This window comes from Monodelphis domestica, chromosome 7 (genome assembly GCF_027887165.1).
Source record: "Monodelphis domestica isolate mMonDom1 chromosome 7, mMonDom1.pri, whole genome shotgun sequence".
Taxonomy (NCBI): domain Eukaryota; kingdom Metazoa; phylum Chordata; class Mammalia; order Didelphimorphia; family Didelphidae; genus Monodelphis; species Monodelphis domestica.
This window is the reverse complement of record NC_077233.1, coordinates 153,928,379-153,954,476: the sequence shown is the minus strand read 5'-3', so window position 1 is coordinate 153,954,476 and position 26,098 is coordinate 153,928,379. Positions and strand designations below refer to the sequence as shown.

At 35.4% G+C, this 26,098-nt stretch overlaps 1 protein-coding gene across 1 annotated transcript; it reads left to right on the top strand.

Annotated features, from left to right (window-relative positions):
* Positions 1 to 14,557: 14,557 nt before the first annotated feature.
* Positions 14,558 to 16,245, top strand: LOC100010173 (olfactory receptor 13C7-like). Its single transcript, XM_001362978.4, has one exon. It carries the CDS (start codon positions 14,677 to 14,679, stop codon positions 15,631 to 15,633), a length of 957 nt encoding a protein of 318 aa, XP_001363015.2. The 5' UTR covers positions 14,558 to 14,676; the 3' UTR covers positions 15,634 to 16,245.
* The last annotated feature ends 9,853 nt before the right edge of the window (positions 16,246 to 26,098 follow it).

Here is a 26,098-nt window from a genome sequence, read left to right as displayed (position 1 = left end):
AATATTTTGGAACATATAGATTCTTTTCTTCCTTTCTTCTTCATCACCCCTTTTCTATGATCTCCTTGGGAAACTTGGGAAATCTAAGGAGATATATATATATATGTATATATATATATAAATATATCCTTAAATATAAGGATATATATACATATACACAGTTTTATAACTTTCTGGGTGTAATTCCAAATTGATCTTCAAAATCGTTGGATCAGTTCACAGCTTTATCACATACAGTGAATTTGTTTCCCCATTTTCCCATGTCTCCTCCAACATTTGTTATTTTGTCCTTTTGACATCTTGTGGGTGTGAGATGATATCTCAAAATTGCTTTGGTTTGCATTTCTCTCTTCAGTAGTGTTTTTGAGCATTTTTTCATATTCCTTTTGTTGTAAGGGGTTTTCTAACCATCATAAATTATTGGTATTAGCATAGTAAGTTTCCAATAATTGTATCCTGTATAGACAGGCTGTTGGTTTGACCATTGGGAAAGATGGTTTCCCAAGTAGTCTAAAAAATTCTGGCTCAGTCCAGGTTATATAAAAACTATTTATTGGAATTTTAATTAAGAATTAATTAAAAATAAATATAATTCTTAAAATTTAAGAAAAAGGGTAAGAAAAAGGAAACAAGTAAAATAATATTTACAATAAATCTAAATTTTCTAGCTGTACCCAAACCCTAACTTAAGGTTCACAAGAACCCCCTTCTCCTTGATAAAATTCAAGATGAACTTATCTTCCTATCTGTCTATTAACCCAATTCTAACTTTATACCCTAAAACGAAAAAATATAATTTATCACAATGAGAAAGATTGGATTTCTTTCCTGCTGTTTAGATGGGAAAACAGCTAATCAGAATTCTCATCGCTTTGCTCTTTTTGACCACCACAAGGAAAGCAATAATGCACTACTATCTCCTTCCTTCTTACTTGGATATTTCTCAAGTAGAAAATTTCCAGATCTTGTCCAACTTCCAACTCTCCAAGCCAAAAAACCCTTGGACTGCCTTCTTTTAGTCAGGACAGACCAAGAGTGAGTTTGTTGGTCTTAACTGTCCTTCCCAAGAACCCCTGAGAAATTCTTTTTATTTCCCATGACCCTCTCTTGAAAATTCTATTTTGGCTTAAAGAAATATAGTTTTCTCAAGTTTCTATATTTATCTATTGCATTTAATGTTAGTTTCTAATCAACTCTTAATTAACAAATATTCTATCATACTATATATGGCTTTGACTTTTCCATCCAAAAACTGTCTTTTGAGGATGAGAAATAATTGTAAAATAATGACGTTATCTCAAAATCTCAAACTTAATAACCCTATTGAGATAATTATGACTTGTATGAAATTGCTTTCCAGAATGGTTGGATCAATTCACAACTACACCAACAATACACTAGTGTCTCAAATTTGCTACATCCCTTCCAATGTTTATCACTTTCCTTTCCTGTCAGATTGACCAGACTAATAGGTATGAGGTGGTACCCTAATGTTGTTTTAATTTACATTTCTCTAATCAATAGTGATTTAGAACATTTTTAAATTTGTTTATTGAGTACTTTGATTTCTTCATCTGAAAGTTATTTCTTCATATCCTTTGATCATTTGTTGATTGGAAAATGGCTTCTATTCTTATAAATTTGAGAAACTAGACTTTTATCAGAGAAATTTGTTATGTGTTTCCCCAGTTTGTTGTTTCTTTTCTATTCTTTTTAATATTAGTTTTGTTTGTGCAAAAGATTTTTAATTTAATGTAACCAAAATTATTCATTTTACTTCTTAATGCTCTCTATATCCTGTTTGGTCATAAATTCTTCCATTCTTCAAAGGTCTGCCAGACAAATTATTATGTATTCCCCTAATTTAGTTATGATATCACTCTTTATAGCAAAATCATACAGACCCATTGACATCCTGGTATAGGGTGTGAGATATTGGTCTATATCTAGTTTTTGCTATACTGTTTTCTAATTTTTCTAGCAGATTTTGTTAATAGTTTGTATTTCAAAAGCTGAGGTCTTGGTCAAACTCTAGGTTGCTAAGGTCCAACAAATTTTCATTTATTTATTTATTTATTGAGTCAATTTAGAGCATTATTCTTTGGTTACAAGAATCATATTTTTCCCTCCCTCCCCTTCCCCACCCTTCCTGTAGCTGATGTCCAATTTTACTGGGTATTACATGTGTCCTTGATTAAAACCTATTTCCATGTTTCCAACCAAATTTTTTGAGAATTATAGAAGGAAACAAAAATAACAGAAGGGAAAAAAGTCTGATACATTTGTTTATAGCTTTTGATATATGTATGTAATATATCACAAAAAGATTAATAGAAATGTTATGTTTATATGTTATATAAAATATATATTACATATTTATATATTTTATACTGTATATATATACCCTTCTTAAAATATATGTGAAAAATTCTCAATTATTTATAAAGAACCTCTTGTACTTTAAAACATTTTGAATGGAAATATTTGTGTTGATTAAGTTTACAATAAAAATACTTTAAAAAAGACTTTCAATGAGGGCTATCTCCTCAGACTCCCAAGATAACCCATTCTGTCATCCAGACAAAATCCACTTTTCCCTCATTTCTACCTATTGTTCCTAGTTCTACCCTTTATGTCCAAACATAACAAATTGAATCTTCCCCTATGTGATAGTTCTCAAATGCTTGATGATAGCTATCATTTCCTCTATCCTTCCTCCTCACAAAACTTAAGTTCTCAAAGCTAAACATCTTTATCTTTCTTCAAGTTTTCATACAAAATGACCTAATGAATTTCATTATCTTGGTCATCCGCATCTGAGAATTCTCCAGTTTGTTAATATCTTCTTAAAATATAGCTCCTAGGGGCAGTTAGCTGGTTCGGTGGATTGAGAGCCAGGTCTAGAGACAGGAGATCCTAGGTTCAAAATTGGCCTCAGACACTTCCTAGCTGTATGACCCTGGACAAGTCACTTAACCCCCATTTCCTTGCCCTTAAATGCTCTTCTGCCTTGAAACCAATACACAGTATTGATTGTAATACAGAAGGTAAGAATTTTGAAAAAAGAAATACAGCATGGAGACTAAGAATTATACTCATTTTTTTCTCTTTGAATTTTTTATTGTATTTTTTCCCAATTGCATACAAAACCAGTTTTAAACATTTGTTTTCTGACATTTTGCAATCTAAATTCTCTCCCTCTCCCCTCCCTAAGGTGACAAGCAATATATGTTCTATTTCAATGATATCATTCAATACATGTTTACATATTCATAGTGTTGTGAAAGAGGACACATATCAGAAATTCAAGAAAAAATTCATGAAGGTGGGGCAGCTAGATGGACACTTCCCAGCTGGGTGACCCTGGGTAAGTCACTTAACCCCATCTGCTTAGGCCTTACCACTCTTCTGCCTTAGAACAGATACTTAATATGGATTCTAATACAGAAAGTAAGGTTTTTTTTTAAACATTATTTTATTTGGTCATTTCCAAACATTATTAATTGGAGACAAAGATCATTTTCTTTTCCTACCCCCCACCCCCACCTTTACCATAGCCGACGCGTGATTCCACTGGGTATCACATGTGTTCTTGATTTGAACCCATTTCTGTGTTGTTGGTATTTGCATTAGAGTGTTCATTTAGAGTCCTCAGTCATATTCCTTCAACCTCTGTAGTCAAGCAGTTGCCTTTTCTCGGTGTTTTTATTCCCACAGTTTGTCCTCTGCTTGTGGATAGTGTTTTTTCTCCTAGATCCCTGCAGATTGTTCAGGGACATTGCATTGCCACTAATGGAGAAGTACATTACGTTCGATTGTATGACAGTGTATTAGTCTCTGTGTACAATGTTTTCCTGGTTCTGCTCCTTTCTCTCTGCATCACTTCCTGGAGGTTGTTCCAGTCTCTATGGAATTTCTCCACTTTATTATTCCTTTTAGCACAACAGTATTCCATCACCAACATATACCACAATTTGTTCAGCCATTCCCCAATGAAATGGCATCCCCTCATTTTTCAACTTTTGGCCACCTCAAAGAGTGCAGCTATGAATATTCTTGTACAAGTCTTTTTTACTTATTGTCTCTTTGGGGTACAAATCCAGCAGTGCTATAGCTGGATCAAAGGCCAAACAGGCTCTTATCACCCTTTGGGCATAGTTCCCAATTGCCCTCCAGTATGGTTGGATCAATTCACAACCCCACCAGCAGTGGATTAGTGTCCCTACTTTGCCACATCCCCTCCAGCATTCATTATTTTTCCTTTGCTGTCATGTTAGCCAATCTGCTAGGTGTGAAGTGATGCCTCAGAGTTGTTTTGATTTGCATCTCTTTTATTATGAGATATTTAGAACACTTTTTCATGTGCTTATTAATAGTTTTGATTTCTTTAACTGAAAACTGCCTGTTCATGTCCCTTGTCCATTTATCAATTGGGGAATGGCTTGATTTTTTTTTACAATTGGTTTAGCTCTTTATAAATTTGAGTAATTAGACTTTGTCAGAGGTTTTTGTTATGAAGATTATTTCCCAATTTGTTGCTTCCCTTCTGATTTTAGTTACATTGGTTTTGTTTGTACAAAAACTTTTAAATTTGATGTAGTCAAAATTGTTTACTTTACATTTTGTGACTCTAAGTCTTGCTTGGTTTTAAAATCTTTCCCTTCCCAAAGGTCTGACATGCATACTATTCTGTGTTCGCCTAATTTACGTATAGTTTCCTTCTTTATGTTCAAGTCATTCACCCATTCTGAATTTACCTTGGTGTAGGGTGTGAAGTGTTGATCCAAACCTAATCTCTCCCACATTGTTTTCCAATTTTCCCAGTAGTTTTTATCAAATAGTGGATTTTGTCCCCAAAGCTGGGATCTTTGGGTTTATCATATACTGTTTTGCTGAGGTCACTTGTCCCAAGTCTATTCTACTGATTCTCCTTTCTGTCTCTTAGCCAGTACCAAATTGTTTTGATGACCACTGCTTTATAATATAGTCTGAGATCTGGGACTGCAAGTCCTCCTTCCTTTGTATTTTTTTTTTCATTATTTCCCTGGATATCCTTGATCCTTTGTTCTTCCAAATGAACTTTGTTATGGTTTTTTCTAAATCAGTAAAAAAATTTTTGGAAGTTCAATGGGTATGGCACTAAATAGATAAATAAGTTTGGGTAGGATGGTCATTTTTATTATATTGGCTCGTCCTACCCATGAGCAGTTAATGTTTTTCCAATTGCTCAAGTCTAGTTCTAGTTGTGTGGAGGGTGTTTTGAAGTTGTGTTCACATCGTTCCTGTATTTATCTTGGGAGATAGATTCCTAAGTATTTTATTTTGTCTAAGGTGATTTTAAATGGGATTTCTCTTTCTTGTTCTTGCTCCTGAGCTGTGTTGGAAATATATAGAAATGCTGATGATTTATGTGGGTTTATTTTGTATCCTGCAACTTTGCTAAAGTTGTTGATTATTTCGACTAGCTTTTTGGTTGAATTTCTAGGATTCTTTAAGTAGACCATCATGTCATCTGCAAAGAGTGATAACTTGTCCTCCTCCTTGCCTTCAATTTCTTTTTCTCCTCTAATTGCTACTGCTAGTGTTTCTAGTACAATGTTAAATAGTAGAGGTGATAATGGGCATCCTTGTTTCACTCCTGATCCTATTGGGAATGCATCTAGTTTATCCACATTGCAGATGATATTAGTTGATGGTTTTAGATATATACTGTTTATTATTTTTAGGAATGACCCTTCTATTCCTATGCTTTCTAGTGTTTTTAATAGGAATGGGTGTTGTATTTTATCAAAGGCTTTTTCTGTGTCTATTGAAATAATCATGTGATTTTTGTTGGTTTGCTTGTTGATGTGGTCAATTATGTGGATGGTTTCCCTAATATTGAACCAGCCCTGCATCCCTGGTATAAATCCTACTTGATCATGGTGAATGACCCTTCTGATCACTTGCTGGAGTCTTTTTGCTAGTATTGTATTTAAGATTTTTGTATCTATATTCATTAGGGAGATTGGTCTATAGTTTTCTTTCTCTGTTTTTGATCTGCCTGGCTTTGGAATCAGTACCATGTTTGTGTCATAAAAGGAATTTGGTAGAACTCCCTCTTTGCTTATTATGTGAAATAGTTTGTATAGTATTGGGATTAGCTGTTCTTTGAATGTTTGATAGAATTCACTTGTGAATCCATTAGGCCCTGGGGATTTTTTCTTAGGGAGTTCTTTGATGGCCTGTTGGATTTCTTTTTCTGATATGGGATTATTTAAGAATACCATTTCTTCTTCTGTTAGTCTAGGCAGTTTATATTTTTGTAAATATTCATCCATATCACCTAGATTGGTATATTTATTGCGATATAATTGGGCCAAGTAGTTTTTAATGATTGCCTTAATTTCCTCTTCAGTGGAGGTTATATCTCCCTTTTCATCTTTGATGCTGTTAATTTGCTTTTCTTATTTCCTTTATTTTAATTAGATTGACCAGTACTTTGTCTATTTTGTTTGTTTTTATCAAAGTACCAGCTTCTAGTCTTATTTAATAGTTCAATAGTTCTATCACTTTCAATTTTATTAATTTCTCCCTTAATTTTTAGGATCTCTGGTTTTCTTCTGGGTGTTTTTAATTTGTTCACATTCAAGTTTTTTTGTTTGCATTTCCAATTCATTGACCTCTGCCCTCCCTAGTTTGTTAATATATGCATTCAAGTATATGAATTTTCCTCTGAGTACTGCTTTGGCTGCATCCTATAGGGTTTGAAAGGATGTCTCACCATTGTCATTTTCCTCGATGAAATTATTAATTGTTTCTATGATTTATTCTCTAACTAATCGATTTTGGAGTATCATATTATTTAATTTCCAATTAATTTTTGATTTGGTTCTCCATGTATCCTTACTGATCATTATTTTTACTTCCTTATGATCTGAAAAGGCTTCATTTATTATTTCTGCTTTTCTGCATTTGTATGCCATTTTTCTATGACCTAGTGTATTGTCAATCTTTGTGAATGTGTCATGTGGTGCTGAGAAGAAGGTGTATTCCTTTTTCTCTCTATTTATTTTTCTCCATATGTCTATTAACTCTAATTTTTCTAAGATTTCATTCACTTCTTTTACCTCTTTCTTATTTATTTTTGATTTGATTCATCTAAATTTGATAGTGGTTGGTTCAAATTTCCCACTAATATGGTTTTACTGTCTATTTCCTCCTTCAATTTTCCTAATTTCTACATTAGAAATTTGGGTGTTAATAAGAAAAAGAAATATAGTCCCTGCCCTTGAAGAGCTTATAACTTAAAAGGGGAATATAACACAGGAAAGGATGTTGAAAAAGACCAGGAATAGCAGAAGATACTTGGTGCAGGGGCATGATGTTCCATGGACTGAAAATCAATCAGAGCTGCTGGTGCAAGGTAGACTTACTACTTTCGTATGTACCTAAATACACTGAATCTGTGTCAGCTTGTTTACATATGACACCATGCATGAAACACAGCCCCCGAAACAGGTTTATCTTTTTCATAATGCAAATATCGAGTGAAACAATGCTGATGGCTAGGATGGATAATTTACACATCACAGACACTTTCACTTTCTGATAGGATCAGGGGTTTTCCATTTGCTTCTGACATAGGAGTTCATTTTCCTTAATAGGGAAAAAGTCCTCTGGAACTTGATCGGTCCCTGCCTCCCTTGATGTAGCTTCCTTGTCACCCAAGGGCATAAAACACCTGTCCATATAGAGTTGGGACTCCTCTGACTTGGGGGATTTCTGAAGACCACAGGACTCACCCTACCCTGACTTACTGACCAAACAAGTTCCCATATAGAGACAAAGCAGGTCCGTGTCCAGAAAAATAAGTGCCACTGTATCCTGGTTGCATATCTTTGTTTACTATGTGACTAGGTGAGCCGGTGGATAGAGTTCTGGGCCTGAGGACAGGAAGCCCTCAGTTCAAATCTTGATTCAAATATGAGGTTTATGACCTTAGGAAATCCCTTCACCTCTGTCTGCTTCTGTTTACTTAAATATCAAAATGGGATAAAAATATCTCCTACCTACCTACCAGGATTGTTGTGATATTCAGATGAGATAGTTTTTGTAAAACATTTAGTATAGTTATTGGCATATAGCAAGTGCTTAATAAATGCTTGTTCCCAACCTTATATTGGGGCAAGGAAATCCTCCTTTTGTTAATTGCTCAAGAACATGTGAGTACATCATTTTGTTCCAACCTTGAACATAACCTAATAGACTACTGGCTTTAGACTTACTACAAAGATACTAGGAATGTTCTTGTTATGAAATAAAAGGTTTCTTCTATGCACATTTTTATATGGCTTCATCAACACATGTGTAGCAAATCTATTGTATGTATAATAACTTACTGACTGCTGGGGATATAAATAAGGCAGAAAAACTGGTTCTTACCATGAAGTTTATTGTCTAATTCAAGAGACAAATAATAAATACTTATGGAAAAACAACGGACCCTGATAATATTATAGATAATGACAATTGTTATGAAAGCACATTCATGAGGGCTTTAAGGCATTCTTCTCTATAATATTGTGAATTAAGTACTCTATATTATTGTGAAATTAAAAAGATTATATTTTTACAAATAGAACAATTAAGGTCCAGAAAGTCGGAATGAAGGTGGTATAGCCTAAGGACTAGATATATGGTATAGGAAGTCATTACAAGAGAGGCTACTGGGTCTTATTTTAATAAACCAATAATAACTTACATATGTTAACAAAGTTACAAAGTGATTTCATATCCATTTTCTCATCAGAGCATCACAGCAGCCCCACAATAGTTATTGCCAGTATTAACTCCCTGTTATGGTTGAGAAAAGTCAATTATTTGTCCCATGATCACACAGCAAATGAGTGAGAGAACTTTAAACTCAGATCTCTTGAATCAAGGTCTTCCTTCTATATTCTGCTCTCATTATTTGCCTTTGTACATGTCACCCTTACATGTAGACATGAATCAAATAGCCTAGATGATAAACAATCCTTATCAAAATCAAAATAAGAAGTAACTGGGACCAATTAGGCTGGGTGGGGATGAGAATAAGCTATCTAAGAAGCAGGTGAATTGGTTTTAGGATCAGAGGCTCATAGAATTAGAAATTAAACAGACCTCAGAAGTTATTGCCTTCCTCTTTCTTTCAAATAAGGAAACTGAAGTCCAGATCATGACCACATAGCAATTCCAAAAGGATGGGATCCATGCTCATCTGACTTTTCTTCTTCTTCTTCTTTTTTTTAAATTTAAAACCCTTACCTTCCATCTTGGAGCCAATACTGTGTATTAGCACCAAAGCAGAAGAGTAATAAGGGCTAGGCAATGGGGATTAAGTGACTTGTGCAGGGTCACACACCTGGGAAGTGTCTGAGGCCAGATCTGAACCCAGGACCTCCCGTCTCTAGGTCTGATTCCCAATCCACTAAGCCACCCAGCTGCCCCCCCCCCCATCTGACTTTTCTAATTCCAAATTTACTCCTTTTATGGGAGCTTCCTTACCAAATAGGAGAGTTTTAGGGTACACCTTAGAAAGAGATGATGCAGGAGAAAAGAGAGGGATGGAGGGAATATGGAAACCCATGCACAATGTCTTTGCTGGTGATTCTTTTCCTCTTTTTTTTCCTATATTGATCTCAAGTGGAAGCATCCTCAATGTCAATATTGTGCTCCTTTTGTCTCAGGACATAATGTCAGTGCCTAAAACTTCTACTTTCTAACTCCAACAGGCAATTATTTTTTGGTTGTGTGAGTTACACTTCAATTAGAACCCAATTTCACTCTAATTGGGTCTGTGAGATATTGTCCCCGAAGCATCAGAAAGTTTAGTTTCAGAAACTTTACACCACATTTCACTTTCCAAAAACTTTAAATTGCTTCTGGGATTAGAATCTATCCTTTAATCAACAAGGGATTTTAAATTGCCTTGTGACTGGCTACTCCAGCTGAGGCACTGGGAATGGATCTAGAACCTGGAATGCAGGAAAACATTGAAGAGAATGGGACTTGACAGTTTTATTTTTCCTGTGGACTAGCTGTGTTAAAAGAGAGGGATCACTATCACTGTTGAAAGCTTAGGTAGAGGTATTCTTGATATGCAGACTCTGCCACTTTGATATTTCTTTATTTTATTGACTTACAGTGAATGAAGAGAGAAAACTGATGACCACAAGAAAGTGAGCTTTTCAGACATCCTCCTTTACCCCCCGTTTAAAATTCTCTATAATGTCCCTCTAATTTTAGTCTAATGATTAAAATAACTACAAAAATATTTGACATACTATCTTGATCAGTGTCTTGTATTCTATGAGAGGCAATTTTCCTGGTTCAGTATATCAGAGTAGCTGGACGTCAAGTAATATTCTGCTTCTGAGTAAAGAAGGATCTTATTTCCCAGACCTAGAGGTAAATGCTCTGTTATGTATAAACTTCTGTCTTTGGAAATAGAGCTTTCTGAACGTACATGATCAGAAGTAGAGCATACATATTTTGAGTAGTTTGAGTCAGATCATTGCTAGTATCAAGTCACTATTTAAGGAAGTACATCAAATATTTTTGGTTATTATAATTACTTGTTTCCATTGACCAGGATTGTATGGAAGAAGTAAGATTACTATTAAATATATAGCTGTTTTTTTGTGACCAGTGGTAGGGTCGTCTCATGTCAAACTTCAGAAAACAGATTAATACTGCCCCAATTGCCTGTCTTTCAAACAAAATATGTCACAGTAGCTAGTGGGACCAGGAGGCAGGAAGACCAAAGTTCAAATCATGTTGAAGACATTATCCTAGGTAAATCATTTAACCTCCATGTGTCTCAGTTTCCTAATTTGTAAAATGTGAAGGATAATAACACCTATCATATAGGATTATTGTGTGGATTAAATTACTTAAAATATGCAAACACTTTGCAAATTTTATAACCCTTTATGAATACTTGTTATTTTCATTATTAATTAAAACAAATGTTAATTGTAAAGGCTCTTATTAAAACAGTTCTTTAGTCAAGATAAACTAAAATTACTTTTATTTATATAGCACTTTGTTAAGTATTATGTACATATACAGTGATTAACTCATTGAAATTTCATAAGAACTCTTAAAAGCTCATTTTATAATCTCTGTGAGATCTAGAGAGCCATAGCCTCTTGTACTTTATCCAAGACATACAGAGAATACCTGGTAGAAAATGGATGGACTTCAAGTTGGCTATTATTGATTCCAAATCCATTACTGTTTTCCATACCATTACTTTACGGAAACTGATGTGACACATCCTTTTCTCTTTCAAGTTACTACTTATTGTTCTAACTTAGATTTGTATATGAGTTATAAACCATCCTCCCAATACTCATTAATGGTTTTAGATCTGAGCTCTTTTTGCTGAGATGTCTAAGAGTATTTGTCTCATGCTGGTGATCTTTACATAGTGGGAGGAAATTTGCTTTGTGGTTTAGTCTTTAAAAATTTAAATATCTTTTATTTTCAACCATATTTTTAAACAAATTAATGTATTAAAGAGTCCAATGGTATACTCTGCATTCTGCACCTGTACCTTCTTCTTCTATCAAGAAGGTAGTGGAGTGCTTGTTCTCTTCTATTCTACTGGCCAGGCTTACACACACACACACACACACACACACACACACATTATAATTATAATTTCATTATACAGGCTTTGTTATTTTTCTTTCTATCTCTAATCAATGACAAATGGGGCATAATCTCACTAGGGGGGTCTCTTAGGGGGTCTCTTGAGTTAAATTTTTTTGACATTTTATTCACTTGCTTAGCATATTTTCAAATGGTTTTCTAGGCTGGTTGGTTCACAACTCCACCAAAATCCTATTACTGTGAAAGTTAGAAAAAGGCCTGACAGTTGTTTTTTCATTATTATCATTTTGAAGTAAACCTCTTATAGTTGATTTTTTAATATATTTTTAAAAATATGTTTTGTTTTAATTAGCCAAGATCCAACTTCTTTCATTCCCCTCTTTCCACTCTAGGTGAGAATACAAGAAAAACAAAACCAATTACAAACATTTATAGTCAATCAAAACAAATTTACAAATTGGCCATGTCAAAAAAATTTTTTTTAGGTCTCATTCTATCAGGATATTGTAGTGAGGGATTTCTAGCAGGGCATAACAAGACAGGGCTGTTGCAAAACCAAAATTCCACAGAGCAAGGACTGGGTCAACATTCTAGGCACTGAGTATCTGAGAGGCAGTTGGGGACTGAAATTTGGGAACTGAGAGTGACTCCCTGGAAGAAGACAGAGAAGGTGTGGCAGTATCTTTTTCTGAGGCAAACAACTTTGGAGCTGCCAGGGAATTGGACCATCTTCAAGGAGTGGTTGAGTGAGTGATTACCCCACACTGGTGGGCAGTGTGTGTGTGTTAATCCTCATTCCCCCTTGAATCCTGTGAGGATGCTTCATCCTGAGACTGTTGTTTGACCCAAAGGAGGACTCAGGTGTTGTGAGAATCTTGGGACCTGTTGACTTTACAAATCCCTCTTTATCTAATTACTCCTTTAATTAGTTAGATTAAGATAATTTAGAAAGTTTAGGTTTTTAATAGCTGGGTGGGGTTAGAAGTAAGTCATTCCCTGATTCCCTTCCCTTCCTTTCTTCCTTTAGTTAAATCAACTTTTATTTTATATTTATATATAGTTTAAACCCTTCCTTTAACCCTTCCCATAACAATATTTATAGCTTGTTTACTCATTTGTCCCTTGGAATCCTGGTTGATATGACTTATATGCTCATAAGAGTTGATCCCAATAGTATTCAGTCACATTTATATATCAGAACTTGTTCATTCATTTCTTAATTTATGAGCACCCTCTAAAATTCTCACTCTTTGCCATCTTAAAAAGGGTTATGCATATTTTTGTACAGCATTACAGTTTGTTTTATTTAGGTCTAATCTCTCCCCTTTTCTATTCATTTTAATTTCCTTCCCCTCCTTCTTTCCTTTCTTGCTATTTTCCTGTTGAGTGAAATATATTTCTGTACCCAACTTGAGTATGTGTGTATATATGTATGTATGTATATATTCTTTTGCCCAGTTAAGATAAGAGTTTCATATGCTATTCCTCTCACTCCTTCTTCCTTGTGTGCATAGGATGGCTACTCCATATTTGAATGTAAGCAGTTTGTCTTTGTTTAGTCCTTTATGTTTGTTCTTTGATGTTTAACTTTTTATGTTTCTCTTCCTTCCTTTGTTTGATTGTCATCCCAAGTGTAGAGAGGTCCACCTATGATGAGGGCTACTGTTTTGTGGTTTGAAGGTGAGGAAGAATAGAGATCTTTAGCCTTAACTTAACACCCTTCCCCCTTATTCCTTCTCCAATGAAGACATTTAATCCTGTCAGGCAGGGAAGTAGGAGGTTGGGACCAGATACTGATCTGAGGAAGAGGGTGTACTGTGCTAGAATTCTATCTATTTATTACCTTAAATATATTTCCTGGGAGTTGTCATATGGGAATTTATTGCTGGAGATGATCAATGTCCATTTTGCCCTTTTGTTAAAAAATACCAGGGCAATTTTCTTGGAAAATTTCTTATAATATGATGTCTATACTTCTTTTTCTTTTTTTTTTTGATCATGACATTCACATAGTCCAATAATTTTCAAATTGTCTCTCCTAGATCTGTTTTCCAGGTCAGTTTTTTTCAATGAGAAATTTTATGTTTTTATCTATTTTTTCATTTTTTAAATTTTGTTTTATTATTTCTTGAAGTCTCATGAAATCATTAGCTTCTACTTGCTTAATTCTAGTCTTTAAGGACTGATTTTTATCCATGATCTTTCGATTCTCCTTTTCTATTTGCCTTATTCTACTTTTCATGTCACTTTTGCATCATTGGATTTTTTTACTTGTTCTTCCAGCAGGTCAATTCTGGTTTTTATTATGCTTATTACTTAATTTGATTTCTGTGTCTCTCTTTCCATCTGACCAATTTTGACTTTCAAACTATTTTTTTGCATTACTTTCATTTCTTTTCCCCCACTTTCCCCCCCATTTTTCTTCTATCTATCTTACTTGTTTCTTGAACTTCTTTTTGAGTTCCTCCAGAGCTTACAACAAGTTTCCATTTTACTTTTTTGAGAGAGTTTCATGTGTTTGCTTGTTTCTTACCATTTCCTCTTGCTTCTGATTTTTTCTCTTTATCTCTGTAAAAGTTTTCTAGGGTCAAGAGATTTTTTTGCTGCTGCTTACTCATTTTCCTGCTTGAGGACTGGGAGACCTGTAAGTTGATGGCCATTTCTGTCTTAGCTTATGACTCATAGGATTTTGCCTTGGGGCTATCATCAATGCCTTGTCAGAGGCCCAAGTAAGCTTATTGGTATGGAGCTCTGAACTTCACCTCCAGTGCCAAGGATTTCCTGGGGTAGGTCTGCAGCATTTTTTTTTTTGGTTGTTGGTGGTATAGCATGATTTATTGTATTTTGCTCTGAGGCTATCTAGTTATTGATTGGGATCTGGTTCTTGGTTTTAAATATTAAAACATATTTTGGTATTCAATCATAGATTTAGTTATACACTAGAGATATAATAAAATTCTTGATGGTAGTAATATAACAAAATCATTTATGTTCTATTTCTTCAGAATGCCTGAGAGTAAAAGAAAACTTTAAAAAATGGAAGGGGCAAATCAAACCACTGTGACAGAATTTGTCCTGCTGGGCCTCTCCGGCCACCCAATGTTGGAGACCGTTTTCTTTGTGCTGGTCTTGTGGATGTATTTGGTAATCCTTCTGGGCAATGGTATCCTCATCATAGTAACTGTCTATGACTCCCACCTACACACACCCATGTACTTCTTCCTTGGTAACCTCTCCTTCCTGGACATTTGTTATACAACCTCTTCTGTACCCCTAGTTCTAGACAGTTTCCTCACCCAAAGGAAAACCATTTCCTTTTCTGGTTGTACAGTACAAATGTTTTTATCCTTTGCTATGGGAGCAACTGAGTGTGTGCTCCTGAGTATGATGGCATTTGACAGATATGTGGCGATCTGTAAGCCTCTGAGATACCCTGTTATCATGAGTAAGGGTACTTATGTGTCAATGGCCACTGGCTCCTGGATAGCAGGGGCAATCACCTCTACAGTGCAAACCTCTCTTGCAATGAAATTGCCCTTTTGTGGAGATAATGTCATTAATCATTTTACATGTGAAATCCTGGCTGTCCTCAAACTGGCGTGTGCAGATATCTTACCTAATGTGATTAGCATGACAGTTGCGGATATAATTTTTCTAGTTTTCCCAGTGCTATTCATTTTTACTTCTTATGTTTTTATCCTTTCCACCATCCTGAGAATCCCTTCAGCAGAGGGGAGACGCAAAGCCTTTTCTACCTGCTCAGCCCACCTGACTGTAGTGATTATATTCTATGGAACTATCTTCTTCATGTATGTGAAACCCAAATCTAAGGATTCTCTTGGAGTAACCAAAGAAGATGTTACTGACAAGTTCATCTCTATGTTCTATGGTTTGGTGACACCTATGCTCAATCCCTTGATTTATAGCCTGAGGAACAAAGATGTGAAGACAGCAGTGAAGCGTTTGCTGGGTCAAAAGATCTTCACTAAGTAAAGTCAGATGACCTATATCTGATCCTTGGGAAGGAGAGAACATTTATGCAAAGATATACTTGAGAAATATTTAAAAGATAAAATACTTTTAAACAAAAAGATTCTGTACAACAAAACAAAGAACTTTTTTTTGATTTAGCACTCATTACAAATGTTATTGTAGACAACAGACTAAATTTTTAAAGCCATTTCATGTAAGAAACACTTCCTTGTGAAGGTACACATAAGTATGGCATACAAAGTGTGGATAAGTTTGACCCTGAAGAAATAATTTATCTTCAACTATTCTCTTCTGTCATTATTATTCAATTATGTTCATGTTGCCTCCCTTAATTATTTCAACCTGACCAATATAAAAGCCTGCATAAAATTTCAAACAACCAATTAAACTAAATAATAGGAAGACACATAGATCTGAGATCTTTGAGAAAGAAAATTGGGATCAAAAAGAGAAATGTGAAAGTTGAGCCTTGAATGAGAAAATTATACCTCATAAATTAGTAGGTTCTTAGTGCTTAATTGGATCTGAATTTGACAACATTTTTTCCAACTATCTAATAACAAAAAGACATTGTCTATGAATTCTTTTTTATCTTTCACTCTTGTAGATAAAGAACATAATTTTTTATATTGTATGCATTAAAATAAAAATCCAATAAACAAAATTTTGTCATAAAATTTATTTTAATGGAATTTAAATGTCAAATATTATAAAAGGTAATTATTAGGAGACTGAAATATGTAATATTTTCAGATTTAAAGATTGAAAATAAAATATAGGATAAAACTGAAAATTACTTGTGTTCCAATGTAATAGTAGAATTATAGAGATAAGAGTAAGTTTTAAGAAAAGTTGAAGATTGTCTTTAAGGTGCTACCATGAGCACACATTAGGAACTCAGGAGAGAGGATTCTGGATTACAGGGGGCAGGGAAGGAAGAGTTTTGAAGGTACAACTGGCACATCCTCTCCTAGCTAGGGGAGGAAGAGATGCTTCTCTGAGATTTCCTACCTCAATTCTTTGGTGGACTAAGGGAAACCTTCAATCCATTTTCACAAGATTCCTGTTTAGCTGGTTAATATCCTGGAGAAGAATTAGTTATCCCTGCTCTGTGTGTCAACTTGCCTGGTGATTTTACCTTGAAATCCTGACTCTTTGAGACCCACCTTGGTGGACTCAGTCATCTTGGTTTCACTCTTAGCACAATTTGGAGACAACTTTGGGAGAAATAACTGAATAAGAGTTTGAGGATTATAGTCAGATGTTGGGAACATTTAGTCAGATATAGGGATCTGTTAGGGAGCCAGAAGAAAAGCATTCATCTTGTGATGAGCTTAGTTTTGGTGGGTGTGAGTTAAGAAAATTAGAGCTAGCTAAACCTTTTTTTCCTAATCCTCATTTCCTAACCTTGATCTACAATAAAATAGATACTCTTTCTCCCTATAAATTATCTCTAGGGGTATTATGCTCTACTGGCCCACTGAGGGGAACCTGCTTTACTCTCACAGATAGAGAGCTAAGATACTAAGAGACAACAACTGGGTTTCTGGGCAGCTCTCTAAGGTGGATTGCACCATCAATCCACCTTGGTCTCTCAACTAGGGACCTGTTTTATCACCAATTAGACGTTCTTTAATATTATTGAGTAGAGATTTCAAATCTGTGAGATCTATAGAAAATCATTTTTCAAAAGAAAAGTTCTTTAAAAATAATTTCCTATGTAACTTAAAGGTACAAGGTTACACAATTAAAGGAAAATGGGGCTAGTTATCCATTCTTTATGAAATAATTAAACAAATGGTGATAATCTGAATGTAATAGAATATTCTTGTGTTATCAGAAATGACAACTGTGATGAATTCAGAGAAACAGGCGAAGACATATGAATTGATGTAGTGATATAAATAGGGCCAGGAAAACCCATACATAACCATTACAGAAATATTAATAGAAAGAAAAAAAAGAAATATTACATTATAATTATAATGACCAAGCTTGGCCAGATGCACAGTTGAAGAAGGTATTCTGAGTGTGGAGTGTGTTCTATAATGTCAAATACATTATTTTTGTTGGTTATTTTTGTTAAACCTGTTCTGTTCTCTTCACAAAAGTGCAACTTTGTTGCAATACAGGTTATATGTGATACCTTCTGCTGTCCAGTATCCAGTGGCCATTGGCACATAATTACCATGATGGTAGGATGGATATCTCAGGGATTTGCAAATGGTTGCAAAGTGTTCAAATGCTATTATGCTCAGAAATGCAAACTATTTTGCTCCCATAACAAAGGACAGAAGCATGACTGAGAATTTCAAATCAGTGCAATGGTGTAGTAATTATGGACAACAAAAATAGTTAGCATTAGGATTTCTTGAATGATATCTATGCTGACCTGAGGTCCTTTCTTTTTAAGTTATGGAAATGAAAATGCCTTAATTCCAGCCATCCTAATCCTGCTAGATTCATCTATCAAAATTCTATCATTTATTTTTACCACATATTGGAGATAATATCTTTTGCCAGCCACTATGCTTCCTCATTCATAGTTTTGATTTTCATATGATGTTTATTTCTAAAAGTATCCTTTTCTTTCCCTACTGTGAATTTTAGATTTATTCCACCCTGCTTAGTCTTTAAAAATTCTAGCAACTAGGAATGTATACACCCCTACTTAAGGATTAAATGTTGAGGAGGACGGCCTATGACTGACATGTGCTAGCAAGTGACAAACAAACAATAAACAACTGACAGACCCCCTTGTCTGTCCTAAGTCAAGCTTAAGCTTCCATTGGTACATTTGAGATGCAGGAAGTGATGTAAAGAACTGTATATATGCTTTATGCTTCTCTGAATTCTTAATTTTCACTTGTTTTTATAGTGTGGCATATTTTATTTCATGAGTGTACCATAACTTATTCAATCACCGTATTTTAATTTAAAATCCAGGAATTTTTTATTTTTTGTTTGAGATTGTATTTTTATAAAAATCTAAGATTTTGATTTTGTTTGAGAAAATATCTTCAAGGAAGAAGCTTGCTAATTTCTATATCCAGAGAATGAACTGTTACAGAAAGATGCCAGAAAATCCACACTACATTAAGAAGATCAAGAATGAACTTTGGATATGGTTGATTGAACTGAACTTTGATTGAACATTTATTATAAATGTACACATTTATGCCAAAAGGGACTGCCCCTAATTTGGCTTTCTGTCAATGCGCCTAGCAAAACATTGGTTTTGCTTTCTTTCTTTTTCTATTTCCTCCCTCACTACTTTAATTTTCTCTTAGAAAACTGGATATTGTATATATCTGTAGTTAGAAGTGCATTTAGGACTACAAGATGCTCATGTTAAATGATCAATGGGGAGACTAGTCTCCCAATGATCACCAGGGGTGATTGTGAATCTTAAAAATTCTCAGACCCTACTTCATGAGATTTGGTTAAGACCATTCCCCATTTTAAACAATGAAGGAACTTAGATCAGGAATATGAGATCTCTACTCCACCCCTACTTAAGCCTGCTTTAGGGGAAGAAACTCCTTGCTGAACAATGAAAAATACTTAAACCCATACTTATAGTAAGGCAAAAGTTCTTAAGCTGTGCCTATTTTTAGATCTAATACAAAAGGGTGCTAAGTACCTATAAAGGTCAGGCAATTTGTGAATTTACAAGGAGCAAAGAGGTGAGAACTTACTCAGAGGTTTTTTCAGGTGTGAACTTAATCAAAAGTTTAAGTCTACTCAGGTGTGAATTAAGAATGGTCTGTCCTTTGAAAAATGTCTACTGTGATTGGTAGATGTGAGAACTTAGGGGAGGTGACATAGGAGAAAATTCCCTTTAAAAGGAGATCAAAAAGGAGATCTTGGGAGATTCAGCTGGGAAAAGCTGAATTGGAGGAGGCAGCTGGTGTCTCTCTGAACACTAGAATCTTGCTTGGACAAATCTTGTGGTGAGTGGATAAAAGACTGACTGATCTCTCTCTTAGGGTTTTCAGCCTAGGCTGGCTCATGCTGCCCTTGGCTGGTCTAGCCCTTTTTCTCATTATTTCCTTTCTCTCTCTCTCTCTTTCATTAATTCCTCATTTGTATTAATTAAAATCTCTATAAAACCCAGCTGACTTGGGTATATTTAATATTTGGGAATTTTTCCCTGGCGACCACCTTATATTTGATTTAAAACAAGACACTGTCTTGAAACCATATTTTCTGCGGTCACAATTTAAGCCAACCACTCTTTTATCTGTCACAGTTTATGAAACCCACTAGTTACACACCTCTCCCTGATATCAACAGTAGTCATCTTTTTTGTTTCAGTTCTCTGCTAGCAAAAAAATATAGTTGAAAATATATTGATATATATGAGACCTTACTGTCTTTGAACTCCTTGGGTTAGGGTCTCTGGGTCAAAGACATGGACTTTTAAGTCATTTTCTTACTAGGATCATAAATGTCTTTCTAGAATATTTAGATTGTTATTAGTCAGTGAGTTCTCCCTTTCTCTGTGGAGGGACCACAAAACATCTAAGACTCAGAGTTAATTATAACAGAAACCTGTTTTTTCCTTTCCTACTCCAAAACTATCTTTGAAATAGATTTTCCCACTGGATCAGAAGTCTCCACTTTATTCTTCCCTGCCATCTTCATTTTATACATCCCATTGTCAAGGCTGTACTGCCAAATTGCTCTTCAAAATGGTTGAATCAGTCCACAGCTTTACCAACAGTGTATTCATTTTCCCATTTTCTCATGTCCCCTCCAGCATTTGTCGTTTTGTCCTTTTGTCATCTTAGCCAAATTTATGGATGTGAGATGATATCTCAGAATTGCTTTGGTCTGCAATTCTACTAATTAATCCCTTTCTTAGGGAGTCTATCCAATATTCTTGGGAGGGAACTTCCTCTAAATAAGGAGGTAGTGAATTTCTTAACACGGGAAGTCATAAAGCAAATTCTGTGTAACTATTTAGTAGAAATAATAAAGCATGAAATATGGCAGCCAGAAAAGTTAATGTGATTTTGATCTACAGAAGTATAATCCCATAAATATGTGTTGATATGATATATGTGAACTCAGATCATAACTAAAGTATTGTTTATAATACTAGATACCAAACTTTAGAAATGATAATGACAGCCTTGGGTATAATTGGTTCAGTGAAAAAAAAAAAACATGTTTGATTTGGATTCACCTAGTTTCACATTCTGCTCTGCAACTTACTACCAATGTGCCTTTGGAAAACTAACTTTACCTTTATAGGCTTCAGTTTCCTCATCTGTAAAATGAGAATAATCAATTCAATTTTTTTCCTATGGTTCCCTCCAGCTCTAGATTTATTGTCATATAGCCAGAATTTTTAATTGTCAAAATACAAAGGACAAAAACATGCATTTATAATTTGAGAAGCATTTAAGTCCCTCCACAAAAGAAATACTAAGATGCTAATTTTTTTTTTTTGCATTTGGAATTTTAATGGTTCCACAAAATTCCAATCAGTTACTAGTGTGCAAATGAGTATTAGAAGATGATATAGAAGGGAATGATAGTCTTCTAGGGTCCCCAACAAATTTTTATATAACTTTGGAAAAAACAGTTTAGGGAATACTTAAACCTTGATGACTCCAGCAAATAGGAGCCCAGAAAATGTGCTCCTTTGGAACTGTGCAGAAAGTCCAGAGTCTAAAACTTAAACCATGTAGTGTGAGTATCTACTCAAGGAACCATAGGATTTTATCTTGGGGTACAGAAGGCTCGGGATGACTATTTGTTAGGGATGTGATAGAGATTAATATGGTAGCTAGAAAAGTTAATCTGATTTTGGGCTTCATTGATAGAAACATAATACATGAGGTGACTGTCCCTCTGTATTCTGTCATAATTAGCTTATACCATGGACACTGTTTACTGCCCTATGTGCTACTGTTTAGAAAGGACAATGACATCCTGGAGTATGGTTGCTCCCAGGAAAAGTATTCTTTGCTTAAAAAAAGAAAAAAATTCTCCTTATTCTCTACTTCTTTCTTCCACACAGGTGTGTCCTTCTTAAGGATAATCAGGTGTGGGTTCCTTGTCACTTTATTACTCAAAATAAGGATTTCATGTCCATTATTGGAGATGTTGTAAAGTAGAATATGACATTGCATTTTGGGCTCAGTTAACACAAATATAATGTTCATGAAAAAGGAAGTGATACTGACACTGTGTTTTTCCATCATCAGAATGCAACTGGTATGTTTCTAGACCTAGACACCACTGTTTAGAAAAACAAAAATTGATGAGAAGATAATTCTTCTCTTGTCCAGTCCTCCTATTATTCCCAGCCTATTTATATTCTTTTGGGATATCAAAGATTACTTTCACCCCAATGATTTCTGTTTCCACAATGTATCTCCTAACTCCTTCCTCTGTCTCATAATTTTACTGAGGGATATCAGGTTAAGAAATTGAGAAGATGAGGATAGATAGTATGAATCCTCCATTTCATTAATCCTTATTATCATTAGATATTAAAATTTTTCATTTCCTTATTTTCTTTCCAAAATTTTCTTAAATAATTGGAGGACATATACTTGTCTTCATTCTTCCTAGCTTATAGTTCAAGTTGAGGATAATATTGTTAATTTCAAGAGATAATGGTAATAGGAATGAAAGAAACTTTGTTCTCTCCTAAAATTATCACTTCTGCTTTTGGTAAGCCATTTCTCTAGTTTAGTCAAATTGCTAACTATCCCTATTTTGAGATCTTTAGTCCAGTGCTAACCCAATATGTTCCTTGCCATTTAGCTGAAGTACAAGATATTGATTGATTACTTTATGGCCCTAGTAGTGGTGAGAGGGATGCTTATCTTTCTCTCTGGATAAACAACTTTACCTAAAAAAAAGTCTGGTGTTTATATAGTGCTTTAAAGTTTGTAAAGCTTTAAATGAATCTTAACTAATTTTATCCTCACAATAGCTCTGGGAGGTAGATGTTATTATTGTCCTCATTTTACAGATGAGGAAAGAACTAGACATCTGAATTTCTTCATTGAAGTGATAGATGGCTCTTTCCACACATGAATTTTGGAGCAGTAATTTTTATTTTAATCATTCAATACCCAAGATTTCGAAGAGAGACTTTAAATATCTGATCCACACTATGATTCCAAATGCCAGAAGTTTTAACTATTTTTTTTTTGCTTTTTAATTACAATTTGTTTATTTTTTTTTGAACATTATTTTATTTGGTCATTTTCAAACATTATTCATTGGAAACAAAAGTTGTTCTTTTTCCTCCCCCACCTTCCCACCACTTCTCCCATAGCTGATGCGCGATTCCACTGGGTATCACATGTGTCCTTGATTCAAACCTATTTCCATGTTGTTGGTATTTGCATTAGAATGTTCATTTAGAGTCTCTCCTCAGTCATATTCCTTTAACCGCTGTAGTCAAGCAGTTGCTTTTCCTCGGTGATTTTATTCCCACAGTTTGTCCTCTGCTTGTCGATAGTGTTTTTTAGATCCCTGCAGATTGTTCAGGGACATTGCATTGACACTAATGGAGAAGTCGATTACGTTCAATTGTACCACAGTGTATCAGTCTCTGTGTACAATGTTTTCCTGGTTCTGATCCTTTCTCTCTGCATCACTTCCTGGCGGTTGTTCCAGTCTCCATGGAATTCCTCCAGTTCATTATTCCTTTGAGCACAATAGTATTCTATCACCAACATATACCACAATTTGTTCAGCCATTCCCAGTTGAAGGACATCCCCTCATTTTCTAATTTTTTGCCACCACAAAGAGTACGACTATAAATATTTTTGTACAAGTCATTTTCCTTATTATCTCTTTGAGGTACAAACCCAGCAGTGCTATGGCTGGATCAAAGGGCAGACAGTCTTTTATCGTCCTTTAGGCGTAGTTCCAAATTGTCCTCCAGAATGATTGGATCAATTCACAACTCCACCAGCAATGCATTAATGTCCCAACTTTGCCACATCCCATCTAACATTCATTACTTTCCATAGCTGTCATGTTACCCAATCTGTTAGGTGTGAGGTGATACCTCAAAGTTGTTTTGATTTGCATCTTTCTGATTATAAGAGATTTAGAACACTTTTCATGTGCTTATTAAGAGTTTTGATTTCTTAATCTGAAAACTGCCTATTCATGTTCCTTGCCCATTTATTAATTGGAGAATGGCTTGATTTTTTGTACAATTGATTTAGCTCTTTGTAAGTTTGAATAATTAAACCTTTGTCAGAGGTTTTTATGAAGATTGTTTCCCAGTTTGTTGCTTTCCTTCTGATTTTAGTTACATTGGTTTTGTTTATACAAAAACTTTTTAATTTGATGTAGTCAAAATTACTTATTTTACATTTTGTGACTCTTTCTAAGTCTTGCTTGGTTTTAAAATCTTTCCTTTCCCAAAGGTCTGACATGTATACTATTCTGTGTTCACCTAATTTACTTATAGTTTCCTTCTTTATGTTCAAGTAATTCACCCATTCTGAATTTATCTTGGTGTAGGGTGTGAGGTGTTGATCCAAACCTAATCTCTCCCACACTGTTTTCCAATATTCCTAGCAGTTTTTATCAAATAGTGGATTTTTGTCCCCAAAACTGGGGTCTTTGGGTTTGTCATAGACTGACTTGCTGAGGTCATTTATGTCAAGTCTATTCCACTGATCCTCCTTTCTGTCTCTTAGCCAGTACCAAATTGTTTTGATGACCACTGCTTTATAGTATAGTTTGAGATTTGGGAATGCAAGTCCTCCTTCCTTGGCATTTTTTTTTCATGATTTCCCTGGATATCCTTGATCTTTTGTTCTTCCAAATGAACTTAGTTATGGTTTTTTCTAATTCAGTAAAGAAGTTTTTTGGTAGTTCAATGGGTATGGCACTAAATAAGTAAATTAATTTGAGTAGGATTGTCATTTTTATTATGTTAGCTTGTCCCCCCCATGAGACCAATGATTCTTAAATTATCTCTCCTTGAACAATTTTCTAAATACTCTGTTTTGTGAATGAGATGCTTCATATTTTCCTCAATTTTTTCATTCTTTTGGCTTTGTTTTATAGTGTCCTGATTCCTTGTGAGGTCACTTAATTCTAGTTGTTGTATTCTGGTTCTTAAAGACTGGATTTCATCCTTGGCTTTTTGGTCATCCTATTCCTTTTGGTCTGATTTTCTTTGGAGGTCATCTTTCATCCTCTTTACCTCATCTTTCATCTCCTTTGCCTCATTTTACAGCTGGTTGATTTTGGCTTTAAAGACACTATTTTCTGTTTCCAGATGACTTATGTTAGTTTTTAAGTTCTTTTCCCAATTGTCTCCAGCCTCTCTTAATTGTGTTTTGAATTGCATTTTGAGTTCTTCCAAAGCATGTATCCAATTCGCTGGGATTTCTGATTTTTCCTTTGCTGATCTCTCCCCCTCTATTTCATTTGCTCTTTGCTCATTACCTGTACAGAAACTGTGTATTATAATTTCTTTCTTCTTTTTCTGTTGTTTGCTTGAGTTTACCCCTTCTTTGTTCCCCGTATTTTTCTGTGCTCTTGCTCCTCTCATTTTTTTTTTGTTGTTTTGGGGCTGTCAGTCTCCCCTCTTGGAACTTTGTCAGATCTCTTGGTACAGTCTCTAGAGGAAGAATTTTAGCTTCCCTGTCCTCTGGACACTTTTGATCGGATTAAGTTTAACTGGGTTGGGCTGTATGTGCTCTGAGGCCGAAGACTCCTGGAATGGTTGGAGCCGCCCAGGCTCTCTCCAGTTCTCTTTGGGTGCTTCTCCACTGTCGGCAAGGTACCCCAGTGCCTTTGCCCACCCCGAGGTTCCTGTCCTTGTGGGAGGCTCTGCACTTGGGGGGAGGGAGGGGTAGGTCCTGGCCTCTTTAAGCTCTGAGCAGTCCTGATGGGATTAGGTTCAACTGGGTTGGTCTGGATGTGCCCTGAGGTGAGACTGGAGCCAGATGGAATGACCCAGCCACGGGGCTGCAGGCTCCCTGGTCTCTCCCTGGCTGCCTCCCCACCACCCGTGCTGAATGCTCTGAGCCCGGCGCCCCACTGCTTATAAGGTAGACCCTCCAAACCAGCACCTTTGCCCACCCAGAGGTTCCTGCTGCCGCTGGGGGCTCAGTGCTCTGGGTTGGGGGGGGAGGGGTCCTGAGACCTTCCTTCTGCCTTCCCCTTAGACCAGAGTGTTCTTGGATCAGGCTTTTGGGGGGGGAGCGTACCTTTTGATTTGAGTCCAGAAGGAGGGTTCCCCGCCTCTGTCATGTTGTTAAGTTTGAATTTCAGTCCCCTAGAAGCATTCAGTTTGTGATTGGTAAGGAAGGGTTTTCAAAGGTCTGAACTTTTGCTGCTTCTAAGCCGCCATCTTGACTCCGCCTCCAGCAGTTTTAACTATTACCTATGCATATTTTAGGTGTAAGTTATTACAATATATCATGTACACTCAATGAAATGGTTTTTTATTCAAATCATTCT

Excerpts from the sequence above, each read along its gene's own strand:
- LOC100010173 (XM_001362978.4), top strand. The coding sequence starts at position 14,677 with ATGGAAGGGGCAAATCAAACCACTGTGACAGAATTTGTCCTGCTGGGC.